Genomic DNA, 15,113 nt, shown 5'->3' on the forward strand with positions numbered 1-15,113 from the left:
TGAGCACCCTGCACCCTGGCCACCGGGCCAGGGTACATGGCTGCTGGACTCAAGCCCAAAGGGTTGTCCCTGGAAGCCACCCCACCTGCCTGCCTCTGTCCCTTCCCACTTCAGGTCATCAGCCAGAAGGAAGGAGACTTCTTCTTTGACTCCTTGAGGCAGGTGTCCGACTGGGTGAGGAGGAACAAGCCTCAGAAAGAAGGTGCGTTGGCGGGGGGGACTGTTGGACTCCTGCACATCCTTCACAGCCCCACCCCCTTCACTCACTCACCACGTGGATGTCCCTGAGTACAGAGCTGGCTGCAGCCCAGGGAGATAAAGGACCCTGGGCCCCATCCTCAGGGGAGTGTGGGAGCACCCCAGGAGGAGGTGGTCTCTACTCTAGTCTTGAAGGATGAGGAAGAGCTGGGAGCCAGGGAGGCCAAGGGTGGAGGCAATAGGAGGGCTCACAGAGAGTGGGGTGCCAGTGGGTGTGAGGCCTGAGGGACAGGCAAGGTACCCACTGCCACCCCTCCCCCAGGGACACTGGTGACGCTCCCCTACCAGGTGTACTTCATGCGGAAACTGTGGCTCAACGTGGTTCCAGGGAAGGATGTGAATGCAGACACCATACTGCATTACCACCAGGTACCTCAGGCCACTCCCACCCCAAACCACCCCTGAGCCATGGGAGAGGCAGCGGCCAGGGTGAGACCAACAATAGGTCCCATGAGGAAGGCAGGCCCAGTCCTGAGGGCTCTGGCAACAGGACCAGTGCACAGCAGTATCCAGGGACAGCGTCTCTGCTAGCACCGGTGTTATGACTGCCTATGGAGAACTGGCTTTGCCCTGAAAGCCAACCACATGTACATGGAGTAGGCATGACCTTGAGGCATGATGCCAGAGAGCCCTGTCCTCACTCCTGAGGATAGCCTGCTCAGTCTCCCCAACTGCAGGGACAACACCCCAGGCCCTGTCACCTGTGCATGAAGCTTCGGGATGGGCTGGCAGTCTGAGGCTTAGCATGTCCATTGCTCAGGAGCTGCCCAAGTACCTGCGTGGGTTCTACAAGTGTTCCCGGGAAGATGCCATCCACCTGGCTGGCCTCATTTACAAGGCCCAGTTTGACAATGACCGATCCCAGCTGGCGAGTGTCCCCAAGATCCTGAGGGATCTGGTGCCTGAAAACCTCACACGCCTGATGTCCTCCGAGGAATGGAGAAAGGTCCTAGGGGAACTGGGGAGGGTGCCTCAGGCCACTGCCCCCACCAGTACCCAGCCCGGTGCCAGGCACAAGGGCACACTGCTAGGCGTGGGAGGTGGGCTGCGTACTCCACACTTCTCTTCACCACATCCACACCCCTGATCCTTGCTCACAGACTGACCAGTGGCAGGTGGGGCCCCCTGGGGTGGCCGGTCTCCAGAGAGTGCCCTTCTGCCCTAGGTAGGCAGGGCAGCCCCAGGCAGGCCCTCATGACTCCTCCTTCCCCAGAGCCTCCTTCTTGAGTTCGATAAGCACCAGGACAAGACAGTACAGGAGGCCAAAGTGGACTTCCTCAAGTGGATCTGCCGCTGGCCCACCTTTGGGTCTGCCTTCTTCGAGGTGAAGGTAGGCCTCACCCTGCAGGGTCACTCACTCTGGCCCCAGGTGCACCCCAGGGTGGAGCAGGCCACCAGGCTTCTTGGGAGGGGCATGTGCTGCATGCATCTCAGATAGGCGTGTGGAAGGTGGCCATCTGGGAGATGCCACTTGGTCCAGACTAGGCTGTGACCACTGCACCCCTACCTCCAGCAAGCCTCGGAGCCCTCCTATCCAGATATTGTCCTCGTGGCCATCAACCGACATGGTGTGCTGCTCATCCACCCCAAGACCAAGGTAGAGCCGAGGCCCAGGGCAGGGCTGGCCCAAGACCCCTGCAGCAGGCTGTGGCACAGCTCCTGCACTTCCCCCTTGCCCTCCTGCACTTCCCCCTTGCCCTCCTGTCCCCAGTGTGGCAGCCTGCAGGCTCTGCTCCCTGCCCACCTGCCCTCTGCCTTCTGCCCCCAGGAGCTGCTCACCACCTACCCCTTCACCAAGATCTCCAGCTGGAGCAGTGGCAGCACCTACTTCCACATGGTGCTGGGGAGCCTGGGCCGCGGCAGCCGTCTGCTGTGCGAGACCTCGCTGGTGAGTCCATCTCTGCCCACAGGCAGGCGAGGGCTGGCCCGGGGCTGCCTGCCCATGTCCCTCTCTGCCATCCTGGGCATTTCTCACTTTGAGAGATGGATGGCCCAGGGACCAGACTGGGCTGGCAGAGGCTCGGAGAAGGCGGGGAGGGCTCTGAGGAGTGGGGAGGGCCCGGCAGCAGGGCTGGCACCACTGGAACCCTCCTCCCTCTTCTCTGCACCCACCCCACAGCATGGGCTGCAGCATAGACACCGATGTCCCAGGTCCCTGACCCCACCTGTCCTCCCTGCATCATAGCCTCTGACCCCACCCTCCTGTCCAGGGCTACAAGATGGATGACCTGCTGACCTCCTACGTACAGCAGCTCCTGAGTGTGGTGAACAAGCATCGAGGCTCCCGTGCCGCCCCCCTGGCCACCCCCTAGGAGTAGGTGGATCCTAGCTGCCCACTTAGTCACCTTCCTCGTCTGGGTCTCGCCAGCTCAGGGCCTGGCCTCTGCATGTAGCCTTCCAGCCCACCCTCTCCCAGCACACACCCCTGTCCTGAGTGCTGGCCACAGGGGCTGAAGGAGGTGTCAGGCCTCCAGGATGATGATGATGGCTCCCCTGAATCTTCAATAAAACCCACAGGGTGTGGAAGTGTGTCAGTGAGGGACAGGGTGGGCACCAGGTGTGTGGCGGGCCTAGGAGGCCCTGGTCCCTAGAGGGTTTTCTCCAGGCAAACAGGTGACAACTGCATTCTCCAGGAGGGACTTCACTTTGCTTGTCTCCTTCTTCCCTCCTTGCCCCTTTCTCCTTCCCTCTCTCCCTCCTTCTCTCCCTTCTTCCTTCTCTCCTCCCTTTCCCTCCCTTCCTATCCCTCTCTCCTTCCTCCCTCCTTCTTTCCTGTTCTCAGACTGTGGAGAGGGTGCTCACTGGAGATTCCTGCCCCGAGGCCCTCTATATTCTTTTCCTCCCCAGAGGCACAGGAATGGGTGCCAATCCTGAGGGGCAGTGTGGAGGGGCTCGAGGGCCTTGCTTGCTCTTGGGCTGCTGGCTTCCTCTAAGGCAGCAAAGGATAGGGCAGGATATGGGGCCCTGCAGCCTGGGCTCCCCACCTCATGACAGGCCCCACCCCCAGACCAGCCACCAGAGACTGCAAATTGCTCTCCGGCCTGCTGTCTGGACTTTTCTCTGCCCATTCAGCAAGCTCAGCCCCAGAGCCCACACAGCAACGTCCCCGATGCTGCCCCCACAGAGGATACAGACTGCTGCTGGTGGTTGATCAGGCTTCATTGTGTGAATGTGAGCCTCTAGCCAGGTGTTTGCTGGCCACTACGTGACCTTGAAGTGGGCAAGAGCCACCTGACCCCACCACTCCAGCTCTGCCCAGAGGTTCAGTGTGGCCTGAGGTGCAGCAGAGAGGAAGTGCAGTAGACCTGGGGCGCCACAGTGGATGTTGGGCTCTGAGGGGTGGAGGGAACAGCCCTTGTCCCTCCAGCTGACTCACGAGTTGGGGTGGCAGGACTTGCTGGCCAATGTGGGGACAGGGATCCTCGTGGCTGAGTGGCTGAGTGCTGAGGGTGTCCCAGAGGCCTCCACCTGCTTGGGCTGGGCTGCCAGGTGCATACAAGGGGGCCACATTGCTCCCCAGGACAGTGGGTGCCACTAGGGCCCACGGCAAGGACAGGTCAGCCGGGTGGGCAGGCAGCTATGCTCCAAGAGGGGAGCGGGCAACCCCAGCCTTGATTTGCTCCTGTCCCTGGAGCTCGTGGGGACAGGCAAAGTGGCGGTCAGGTGTGGGCCAGCCTCCACACAGACAGGAAGACAGGAGCTGCCAAAGGGGAAGGAAGATGACGCAGAGGGCACAGACATGGAGTGGAGAGGAGAGACAGGGAGCAACAAGAATGAGCAGGAAACAGAAGTGGGAGGCGCTGGGGAAGGAGGCCACTGGGCAGCTAGGAGGGCAGGAGCCTTTAGGTGGAGTTCACGTCCACAGCCGTGGGATGGGCCTTGCGGGAGGTGAGGTCCACCAGCTTCTTCAGCCGCTTCTTCAGCTCCAGTGGGAACTTCTCATAGCACTTCTTACACACGGGTTTCATGTCAAACTCCACAAACTTGTTCCTGTGGATGAATAGCAGTCTGTGCCCCAGAGACCCTGACCCCCGATGGTGCCCTGGAGCCAGAGGAGCAGACTCCTTCTGCCGCCCCACCCTAGGCTGCCCCCAGTCAGCATCCCAGACAACCCTTCTTTCTTATGAGCTTCTCTCAGGTTCTGATGCTCCAGAATCTTCTATGGCTCCCTGCTGCCCTTGAAAGCCCAGGTCCTACCTCATCTCTTACAGCTCCCCGCCCCCCAGACAGCCCAATGTCTGACATACTTCCTTTGCACCTGATGTTCCCTGGGCTGGGATGTCCTTCCCTCCCTCAAGCCAGAGTCCCTGCAGGTGTGTTACCACCCCTCTTTGTGCCCTGTGTCCCTAGGCCTGCCCTCATCTGCCTGGGCTGCATCTCCAGGGCTGACCACAGAGGAAGGTGGCTGAGGAAAGGGGGGCTACGAGGAGCCCCTGCCCTTGCTCCCAGCGAGAGGTGGCGACTCACTTCAGGGTGAGCTTGCTGTTGCAGGTGGAGCAGGAGAAGCAGTTCACACACCAGGCCTTGTTGAGGGCCGACACCACTGTGAGGGGAAAGGCAGCTTAGCAACCCTGCACAGGCACAGCTGTGTGAAGCCAAGGCCAGCTGGGCCCGCAGCTGCAGAGCAGGGGTGGGGGTGGGGGAGGGGGCTCACCATCACCCTCAATCACGTGGCTGCAGTTGTAGCAGACGTCTCCGAAGAGCTGTGAACAGAGCAACCTGTCAGTGCAGCTGCCGCTTCACGCCCAGCCCGGGTCCCTACACTCTTCCTCTGGGTGGCCCTGAGCCACTCCTCTGGGCACAACTTCAGCCTGTCAGAATGACCCTGGGAAGCCCCCAGGCTGAGGCATTGCTCCCCACAGCTGTTCCCACTAGTGTCCTGTGAGCGTGGGGTTCGGGAAGTGGCTCCATCCTGCAGCCTCCTCCACCTTCTGTACCAGAGCAGCGGGATGAGGGGAGGCTGGCAATATCACCCCACAAGCCCAGACTTCACACTGTCATCTGTTCCATCCTTACAACAGGTCTGGGCCAAAGGGTGCATTTCCAAATGAGGTTTTGGAGCCTGAGGCGAGACATCTCAGGAGCCTGAGCCAAGACCTAGGGCCTGGGCACAGATGGCCCACCTTCCTCCCAGCCACCCTCAGTCCACATGCCCACTGCCTGCCCTGGCCCACCTGGTTGTAGTGGGTCTCACAGTAGGCCAGGCCCTTTTTCTCATAGTGCCGGTGTCCCAGGAAGGGCTTCTCACACTTGGCGCAGACGAAGTGCTGGGGGGAGAAGGTAGTCAGGGAGCTGTCCAGGCCAAGCAGGAACCCCAGGAGCCAGGAAGCAGAGGGTGGGCAGATTCACAGCTGGCAGAGGGGCTGCCATCTCTGTGGATGCCCAGGGCCTTAAAAGACCCTGGTCCCCCTCAACAGCATCCATGATAACATCCTATGTCACTGTCCTCTCCTGGCCTGCTCCCCCTCAGCAACCTTAGCACAAGGCACCACGTACCTGTGGGGGCACTCTCACAGGTGGGAGCTGCCTTGCTGTCAATAGGATGTCCCCTCCAGTGTCCCCCATAGCCCAGGTCACCAGAAGCGTATGAGTTCTGTATGTGAGGACTCACCCTCCCCTGGGGTCAGGGACAGGCACCATGGACCATGGCCTCTTGAAGGGCCTTCTCAAACAGGCCACCAAAGCACAGCTTCTGGACACAGGTGGCCAGGCCCCTGGGGAATACAAACCTCCTTGCCAAGTATGTAAGGGCATTAGTACTCTCAGTCTGGGGAAAGCTCCAGGTGACCCGGCTCCCCACCTGAGGAGCCGGCCAGCTCCAGGTCTACAGAAGGCCCTGTGCATAGCAGTCCGCTAACCACAGCCCTCCAGGTTTCTTCCTGACTGAAATCTTCTAGAATCTTCCCATGAAGGCAAAGGTGGGGTTTTCTGCCCAACTGTGGCTTGTGGGCTCTGGTCTCCCAGTTCCCATGGATGGGCCGAGGTCCCAGGAGAGACAGCACCCACAGGCAGGTCCTTGCCGGAGCCAGGGCACTGCTTAGGCTGAGGTGTGACAGAGGGGGCTAGAAACCAGGGCACCCTCACCTGAAGCCCTGCACCCCTACCCAGCTCACCTCCACATGCCACTGCTTGCCCAACGCGTTGACCACACGGCCCTCAATGGGCCGGCGGCATGCCCCACAGATGGGGACACCCATCTTGTCATGGCAAGGCAGGCAGTAGAGCTCACCCTTCAGCTCCCGGGCCTCAGCGGTCAGCTCCTTTCTGGAAGACAGCAGGAGCCCCCAAGTGCCACCCTGCCCTTCTACAGGGTCACCCCAGCCCCTCCAGCCCAAGGGCCCCAGGCTCTGAGAGGCCCCACTCAGGCAAACAGGCAGCTCACTCTGATCTCTGGCCTCTTTAGAGACTTCCTGTGTGTGCCCAGACAGGCCCTGGAGCAGAGACTTCCTGCACAGGCCCGGCAGAAGGGCGCCTGTGTTCTGTCCCCCAAGCCCTCTGAGAAGCAGGTCTGTTCTCAGGCCACCTCCTCCTCCAAACCAGACTGGGTGTCTGGGACAGGCATGAAAGGGACCCAAGGGGACAGCTCTCCATCTTCCTTCCCACTCCCTTCTCCAACACCAGCTTGAACCTCACTCCCTCTACCCCTTCCTCTCCACTTCATCTCAGCTGGCGTCCTTGCAGTCTGTCCTCCCGAAAAGCTCTGCAGAAAGGAGCTTCCTGCTGTGGCCCATTCTAGCCCCACTCCATCTCTGCCTGGTGGCTCTGTGCTCAGCTCTCTGGAAACCCTCTGCCCACCTGGCTCACCTCTCCTGGCACATCATTGCCCCTGCTCTGTGACGGTCCTGGCCCTCCACCTGCCCAACTGGAGGGTCAGGGCTGGGTACCTACCCACAGTGGGTGCAGCTGAAGTGGTCTGGGTGGTAGGCGTCGTTCCTGAACATGAGGGGCTGCTCATCAATGACCAGATGGCACCGCTGACAGATGTACTTGCCCAAGCCCTTTGCCTTCTCACGGCTGTGGCAAGGCCGGCAGAGGTGCCTGCAGGAGGCAAAGGCTGTGTTAGGGACAGGCTGCCACATCCTGTGCCTCCTCCCAAGACAGCCCAGGTCACTTCCAGGAGAAGAGAGCCAGGACCCTGCCTGTGGCCTTGGCAAGAGCCTGGTGCTTCAAAGGGGCTCAGCCCAGAGTGTAGAAAAGTTAGCTGCCTGACCACAAGGCCAGGAGGGCCAGAAGTACTCCATCTATGAGGTATAATCAACAAATACAGCAAGTATTCAAATTTAAAATATTTTATTACAGTAAAAGACACATAGCCATTAATCCCCCTCAAAATGCTCCCCCTGGCTTCTGACACACTTATCCGATTGTTCTTGCCCACTTTCTGAAGCAGTTGTGGAAGTCCCCTTTCAGGAGTGCCTTTTGTGGCACCATCGTGGCTGCACTGATGTAGCAAACCAATTCAGAACATTTCTCTTTCATGGTCATTTTGACTTTGGGGAAGAGCCCAAAGTCACATGGTGCTGGACTGAGTGAACAGGGTGGATAAGGATGCGCTGTAATGTCTATGAGCCTGCCTTTCTGTTAGATGGCACTCGGCAGCAGCTCTGACCGTATTTTTGACCACATCTCATAAAGACACAAAAGAGGACATCCAGAACTGCTTTAGAAAGTGGCAAGAACAATAGAAAAAGTGTGTTTGAAGCAAGGGGGAAGATTTTGAGGGAGATTCATGTGTCTTTTACTGTGACAAATTTTTTTCTTAAATTTATTTTTTAAAATTAGTTTTATTGGTACATTTTAGGTATACAATACAATGATGTTCATCATTGGAAATTTGCACCTTTACATAATCCCTCTTGATTCTTATTTTTTCCCCATTCCCTGCTCAACCTTCAACCCCTCCATCCCTCCCTATTTACAAAGACTTTGTTTCCATTTTTTCATTTTCTCATATTAATTCCATTCCCTTCTTTCCTTTCTCCTACCTCTCCCACTTTCCCTTCCCCTTTGCCCTTTTATTCTTATTTCACATTATCTATTATACCTTTTAGTCCTTATTTACACTTTCAGTTTCTCACACTAGAGAAACAATTTGGTATTTACACGTGTGTCCTATTTATTTCACTTAAGAGTATCGCCTCAACATGCATCCATTTAGCTATAAATGTCCCTAGTTTCTCGTTCTTTATGGCTGAGTAGTACTCCATTTTATTTAAAAAACCCACATCTTCTTTATCCAGTTTCCAGTTGATGGGCATTTGGGTTGTTTCCAACCTTTAGCTATTACAAACTGTGTCGCTATAAACATGGGTGCACATATATTGCTGTGGTAAGATTCTTTTAATTCTTTGGGGAAGATCCCCGCAGGGGAATAGCTGGGTCAAATGGGACTTCCAGTCCTAGTTCTTTGAGGTATCTCCATATTGATTTCCACAGTGGTTGCACCAGTCTACACTCCCATCAGCAGTGGAGCAGTGTTCCTCTTTCCCCACAGCCCTGCCAGCATTTGTTATTGGTTGATTTCATGATAGCAGCCATTCCTTCTGGGGTGAGGTGGAATCTCAGCATTGTTTTCATTTGCATTTCTCGAATGACCTGTGATATTGAACATTTTTTCATATGTTTATTTGCTATTTCTACTTCTTTGTGTGAAAAATGTCTGTTCATTTCAGATGCCCATTTTTGGATTGGGTCTTTAAATTTGGGAGGTCTGATCTTTTTAAGTTCTTTATAGATTCGAGATAGTAGACCTTTGTCTGAGGAACAGTGGGTGAAAATTTTTTCCCACATTGTGGGTTGTCTCTTCACACTGCTGGTGGTTTCTCTTGCTGTGCAGAAGCTTTTTAGTAAGAAGAGATCCCACTTGTTGATTGTTTGTGCTAGTTCATGGGCAACTGAGGTTCTGACAAATTTTTTTAAAAAATTAAACATTCACCATATATTTTCAGCACATCTTGTCAAAGTAGGGCCGCTTATGCTCAGGGAGACTGGAATATACCAGAATGTTCATGGTTGCTATCTTTAGATGATATATTTCCTCTTTCTACTTTTGCTGAGCCTTGGCTATTGTGTGGAATAGAACAGACATTTAGTTGACATTTTCTGAAAAATCAGTTTTATTTCTCAAATGTCTTTTAACACAATGAGCGCTAGTGAATATGAGCCTGGGAACCCCACCATGCCCAGCAGAACAATGAGCGCAGGGCCATGCAGCCCACTCACCCCTTCCTTTGGGGTCTGCCAGATGAAGAGGGCTCTAACACGTACAGGCACTTTCTGTCCCCAGACACAAGCATGGCTGTCAGACGGAGGCCCCAGACCAGCGTCTTTTTTTGTAAAGGCAGTAGTCATTTCTGATGCTACTCCTTGCACTAGGCAACAGCTGTGGTCTTAACTGAGACAAACATCAACACTGTTTCTGTTTCCTGGCTTTCAAAGGTGGCAAGAATTTAGACTCAGAGTCCCCTGGCAAAGATGAACAAGACCCTGATCCAGCAGCCCTGGGCCCTGATTCCCACCCGCCACTCCAATCTCATGTGCTCCAGATGTAGCCAAACTCTCCCTTCCTGGGCCCCCAATCCAGGGGCTGCCCTTTACCGGCCTCCACAATGACCTGACCACAGGCCTTTTTAAAAGGAGTTCACACAAGAGACCAACACCTCTTAAGACCTCCAACCAGCGATGGCGGGCAGACTAGATGTCAGGGCACCACCTCAGAATCCCCAACCCGGCCCTGCCCATCTCTCTGTCCTTCCAGTCCACAGAGCACTGTTCTCTTGCCCTGGCATCTCATCTTCCCTGCAGGTGTGTGATGCAAGGGAGCCATCTGCTGACTGGTCACTGTGCCCCCTCCAAACTCCGGGTGCCCAGCACAGGGCAGTGGCTTCAAACCACTGTGCTGAGTATGTGAGTGAGTGCATGATGGTGCAAGAGAGGAAGGACAGTGAGCCTCACCTCATTGTGACAATGGCCTGTTGGCCCCTACCCCAGAGTGGGCAGCAGAGGTGGCTATAGCTGTGGCCTTCATCACCACATCCCTGGAGCACAACCTGCCCAAACACCTGTGCCCTGGTGCCCACCCAGCCCACTGCATGGCAGCCCAGGGAATGGCACCCACTGTGGCCAACCCACTCTTCCTCCTATGCCTCTGTCACAGTCGTGCATGGCTTTATTCCCCACCACACTCCCAATTTTGGTGACTCTTCTTTGCATGAAGACATTCTGGAGCCATTATAGAATAACTTTTGGGGAGCCTGACTCCCCAAAATTCTATTGCAATGGTTTTTTTCCCTTGAAGCTACTGTCAGTGGTCATTTCAATTACAGAAAATTGGCTGGAGTTTAGCTCAATGGTACCACCGCACTAAAAAGAAAAAAAAAGGAAGAAGGGAAGAGAGGACAGGGAAAGTTGGGAGACAGACAGGGAAAGTTAGAGGGGCTCAGTGAGGTTTCTGGCAAATAAAGAGTTAAACCCCTGCCAGAGAGAGAGTAGCTAAGAAAAACAGAGAGAGCTGATAAGGGCCCTGGCTGCCTGGCCTGGCTGCTTCATGCCAAGGCTCAGTTCCCTCCTCCCTCCACCTCCAGTTAAGCACAAAAGAAACAGGGGGCTAGACTGTATAAAATACACACCACCTGGACACTCACACACCTATATATAAGTACATAGGTATTTTATCATTCTCTCACCATATTAATAAACTAAAATGCACACATAGCCCTTTCACTAATTCGGCCCTGAGTGTAACTCTGCTATAAATCTCACAAGAACCTGGACAGCACACAGAGACCATAGAAGTGCTTATCCAAGAACGTACATGTAGGCAATGGAAGGGGCAATGGCCAAATCAGGGGTCTCAGAGCCCAGAACACCCCATCATGTTGTAGCAACCTCAAGGGGGAGTCCCTGTCTTACCGTGGAATCGGAGAGACTAAGAATAAAAACCTCTGAGTGTGGGCTTGGGGCTCTCTGCCTTACTCCGATAAGATAGCAAGCTGTAAGGTAGCAAGCTATCTATCTCCTTATTTTCTCCCTTTTCCAATAAAGTGATTTTGTTTCTTCTTTGTTTCTTTGTTTCTTCTTCTAAAACTTATATCTCTCCCATAGCAGCAGAAGCAGCCAAAGAGCTCTCACAGACATCTCAGCCCCCTTAAAGGGAAGAGCCTCTGGAGCTCTCTGCACTTGAGACATGGCACACTCATCGTCACGGAACACAAGAGGGGTTACTAAGGCTCTGGTCCAGTTTCCCAAAAAGAGAAAGACTCATCAGAGATACTGTCCTAAACCCCTTCGAAAGTAACTGTGGATAAATCCCAATGGTAGAGGCCAGGGAGGGAATTCAAGGCTGCACTTGGACTTCCTGATGGAGTGGAAGACGTCCTGTCTCAGCTTTGCAGAGCAGAAAGGGAGATGTCTAGGCAGAAACCTGCAGCAGGGCAGGCTGGGGCCTAGCCAGGCTTCTTCCCCCATTTTAACCTTAGAATTGAGGGAGATTTTGCCAGGGGACGCCCAAAGGTAAAGAGACCCTCACACTCAGTCTTTCTCTTTCTATACATGGGGACTGAACAATCAGTCATTCCACCACGTTCACCCCTGGAGAGAGCTGGACCCCCAAAGTTTGAGGGGAAAAAAAGCCCTTATACTGGAGTAGGGCTTAGCCAGGGTACCCATTAGGAGACCAAGCAAGGCGGCCAAGTTGGGGGAAGGGTAGAAATTACAATACCATGCATCAATTAGATCTATTTTTGCAAAAAGGAAGGAAATAGGGTAAGTGGCTTATGTCTAGTTAGTTTTTTTATCTCAGAAATCACCCTGAATGAATGTCTCAGCATTCCATTGACTCTCCTTCATTAGCTTCTTTGGGACCAATCCCCTGCCCTTGTCCCAGTGGGGCCCCAACAGGAAAAACCAAAACCCAGAAAGTCTTCTGGATAGGGGATCCACAGCCCCGTATCCTAGAGTCAGGCCCCACACCCCAGCTGCTAACCCAATGCCTCTCCATTCCAGTCACAGAGGACAGGCTGAGCCCACCCTATTCACTTATGCTGAGCTAGGAGAAGTTTCACAGATGATCCTGATAATATGTCCAAGCCTTTGAGAGAGTCGCCTCTTTTCAGACTCGCTTGGGATGACAGGATGTTTCAGTGAGACAATAAAGTCAGGAGAAAGAGAGGATTCTGAGAGCTGAGTGAGGACAGGAAACACCCATCACGGTAAATGAGGCAAATGAAGATGAGGAGGAGGTGTGTGCCTCTGTGGGAAAGGCTTGTCCCCCTGCCAAGCCCTGCTAGGCGAAGGAAGGACTAATATCACCTAAAGTCAAGCTGATAAACTATGAACCCTCATCAGTATTTTTACAAAGGTTCAGAGATGCTACGACCAAACATGCCCTCAAAAGCCCCAGTAGTAATGCAGGAGAAGTTGTCCTCACGGACAGATTCATCTCCCAGTCTGCTCCTGACATTCACCAGGAACTCTTTTATCTGATACCTGATCCTGACAGAGAAAGTGTAGGACTGGATGATTATCTCTGAGAGGCTACAGAGGTCCTTTACAATAGCAACTGGGAAATTCAACAGATAGGAAAAAGAGACAGGAGAATTAGCTGCTGCTTTCTAGGGCTGCCCAATTAGCAAGTCCAAACTTTGCAATAGTTGTAAAAAGCTAAGACATTTTAAAAAGGATTGCCCCAACAGGAGGAAGCCCAACAAAAAAGACCTCAGGTAAGCTTCCCAGCAGCCCCTGTCTCGCCTGCCAGAGAGATCACTGGAAAAACCAATGCCCCTCTGAACCAAGAAAACCCCCAATGAAGGTCCTTGGGGCTTCATATTCCTTTCATTCCTGTTCACACAGTGGAGTCCTGAGTTTACCTCATTGGAAGGAGCAGACTCATAATTGTTTTAGTGGACACTGTCACCCAGTTTTCTGTTCTTGCATTCTCCCCTGGACCATGCTCTACACAACTACCATTCAAGGCATCTCGAGACTCCCAGAGGAAAGAGTCTTCTCTAAGATACAGAAATTCTAAAAACCCCAATTACAATGAGTGAAATTGAAAATGTAACAAAATATTTACCAACAAAGAAAAGCCCAGGTCCGGATGGCTTCACTGCTGAATTTTACAAGACATTTAAAGAAGAACTAATGCCATTACTCTTTAAACTCATCAAGGAAATTGAAAGGGAAGCAATACTTTCAAATTCATTCCTGGAAGCAAGTGTTACTTTGCTTCCAAAACCAGGGAAAGACCCAACCCAAAAAGAGAACTACAGGCCAATCTCCCTAATGAACATAGATGCAAAAATCTTCAACAAGATACTGGCAAACAGAATACAGAGGGTCATCAAAAAGATCATACATCCTGACCAAGTCGGATTTACCCCAGGGATGCAAGGATGGTTCAACATTCGTAAATCAATAAATGTAATACACCATATTAACAGAGTCAAGGACAAAAAACCATATGATCATCCCAATAGATGCAGAAAAAGCATTCGACAAAATCCAGCACCCATTCATGATAAAAACCCTACAGAAAATTGGAATAGAAGGTCTTTATCTTAACCTGATTAAGGCTATCTATGAAAAACCAACAGCCAACATCATACTAAATGGTCAAAAACTGAAAACTTTCACGCTAAAATCAGGAACAAGACAAGGATGCCCACTATCACCACTCCTGTTCAATACAGTTCTGGAAACATTAGCCACAGCAATTAGAAAAGAGAAAGAAATAAAAGGAATAAAGATAGGAAAAGAAGTTAAACTGTCATTATTTGCTGACGATATGATACTTTACATAGAAGACCCAAAAAACTCCGTCAGAAGACTTCTAGACTTAATTGACAGGTTCAGTAGAGTAGCTGGATACAAGGTCAACACTCAGAAAAACAACAGCCTTCTTGTACACAAATAACAGACTCACTGAGAGAGAAATTAGGGAAACAATTCCTTTTACAATAGCATCCAAAAAAATGAAATATCTAGGAATCAACCTAACAAAGGAAGCAAAAGACCTCTACACTGAAAACTACAGCACTCTGAAAAAAGTGATCGAAGAGGATACAAGAAAATGGAAAGACATCCCTTGCTTCTGGGTAGGAAGAACCAATATAGTGAAAATGGCCATACTTCCAAAACTACTATATAGATTCAATGCAATGCCAATTGAAATTCCAACAATATACTTCACAGAACTAGAGAAAACAATCCAAAAATTCATTTAGAACCAGAAGAGACCTAGAATAGCTAAAGCAATTCGAAGCAACAGAGACATGGCTGAGGGTGTCACAATCCCCAACTTGAAACTATACTACAAAGCTACTGTGATAAAATCAGCATGGTACTGGCAAAGGAACAGACCTGAGGATCAGTGGAATACATTAGAAGATGCAGAAACAACTCCAGACATGCTCAGCCACCTCATCTTTGACAAAGGAGCCAACCACCATCATTGGAGGAAAGATAGCCTATTTAATAAATGGTGTTGGAAAAACCGGATTTCAACCTGCCAAAGATTAAAACTAGACCCATCCCTATCACCATGCACTAAACTAAGATTGAAGTGGATTAAAGATATAAATATTAAGACAGAAACACTAAACTTGCTGGAAGATAAGTTAGGTAGAATTCTTAAAGACATTGGCATAGGAAAAGACTTCATGAACAAAACCTCAGCAGCATGGGAACTAGCAGAAAGGATCAACAACTGGGATCTCATCTTATTAAAAAGCTTCTGCACTGCAAAAGAAACCACCAACAGAGCTAACAGACAGCCTACAATATGGGAAAAAATGTTTAGCAGCTGTACCTCAGACAAAGGACTACTATCTAGAATATATAAAGAACTGAAAAAAATC

At 52.1% G+C, this 15,113-nt stretch overlaps 2 protein-coding genes across 15 annotated transcripts in view; one reads left to right on the forward strand and one right to left on the reverse strand.

The window, feature by feature from the left end:
• Positions 1-3,270, forward strand: part of Myo7b (myosin VIIB) — a 100,433-nt gene extending 97,163 nt beyond the window's left edge. For 6 of the 8 annotated variants that reach the window (XM_087198501.1, XM_087198486.1, XM_087198505.1 and 3 more), the window contains 6 exons: positions 115-202; positions 521-627; positions 1,019-1,204; positions 1,472-1,588; positions 1,772-1,855; positions 2,027-3,270. In XM_087198501.1, coding sequence (XP_087054627.1) covers positions 115-202; positions 521-627; positions 1,019-1,204; positions 1,472-1,588; positions 1,772-1,855; positions 2,027-2,443 — 999 coding nt within the window. In that variant the 3' untranslated portion in view covers positions 2,444-3,270. The remainder of the gene's footprint in view (positions 1-114; positions 203-520; positions 628-1,018; positions 1,205-1,471; positions 1,589-1,771; positions 1,856-2,026) is intronic. The other 2 variants (XM_021266307.2, XM_013076461.3) reach the window with 1 other exon arrangement.
• A 129-nt stretch (positions 3,271-3,399) lies between these two features.
• Lims2 (LIM zinc finger domain containing 2) overlaps positions 3,400-15,113 on the reverse strand; it is a 42,221-nt gene continuing 30,507 nt past the window's right edge. For 6 of the 7 annotated variants that reach the window (XM_087198538.1, XM_004835966.4, XM_004835968.3 and 3 more), the window contains 6 exons: positions 7,147-7,296; positions 6,372-6,522; positions 5,433-5,525; positions 4,913-4,961; positions 4,726-4,801; positions 3,400-4,248 (listed from right to left, as the gene is read on the reverse strand). In XM_087198538.1, coding sequence (XP_087054664.1) covers positions 4,101-4,248; positions 4,726-4,801; positions 4,913-4,961; positions 5,433-5,525; positions 6,372-6,522; positions 7,147-7,296 — 667 coding nt within the window. In that variant the 3' untranslated portion in view covers positions 3,400-4,100. Of the gene's footprint in view, positions 4,249-4,725; positions 4,802-4,912; positions 4,962-5,432; positions 5,526-6,371; positions 6,523-7,146; positions 7,297-15,113 lie in introns of those variants that run through there. The other variant, XR_015446315.1, reaches the window with a different exon arrangement.

This window comes from Heterocephalus glaber, unplaced genomic scaffold, assembly GCF_053883595.1.
Source record: "Heterocephalus glaber isolate CG9 unplaced genomic scaffold, H.glaber_assembly_v1.0 deba00000347, whole genome shotgun sequence".
NCBI lineage: Eukaryota > Metazoa > Chordata > Mammalia > Rodentia > Bathyergidae > Heterocephalus > Heterocephalus glaber.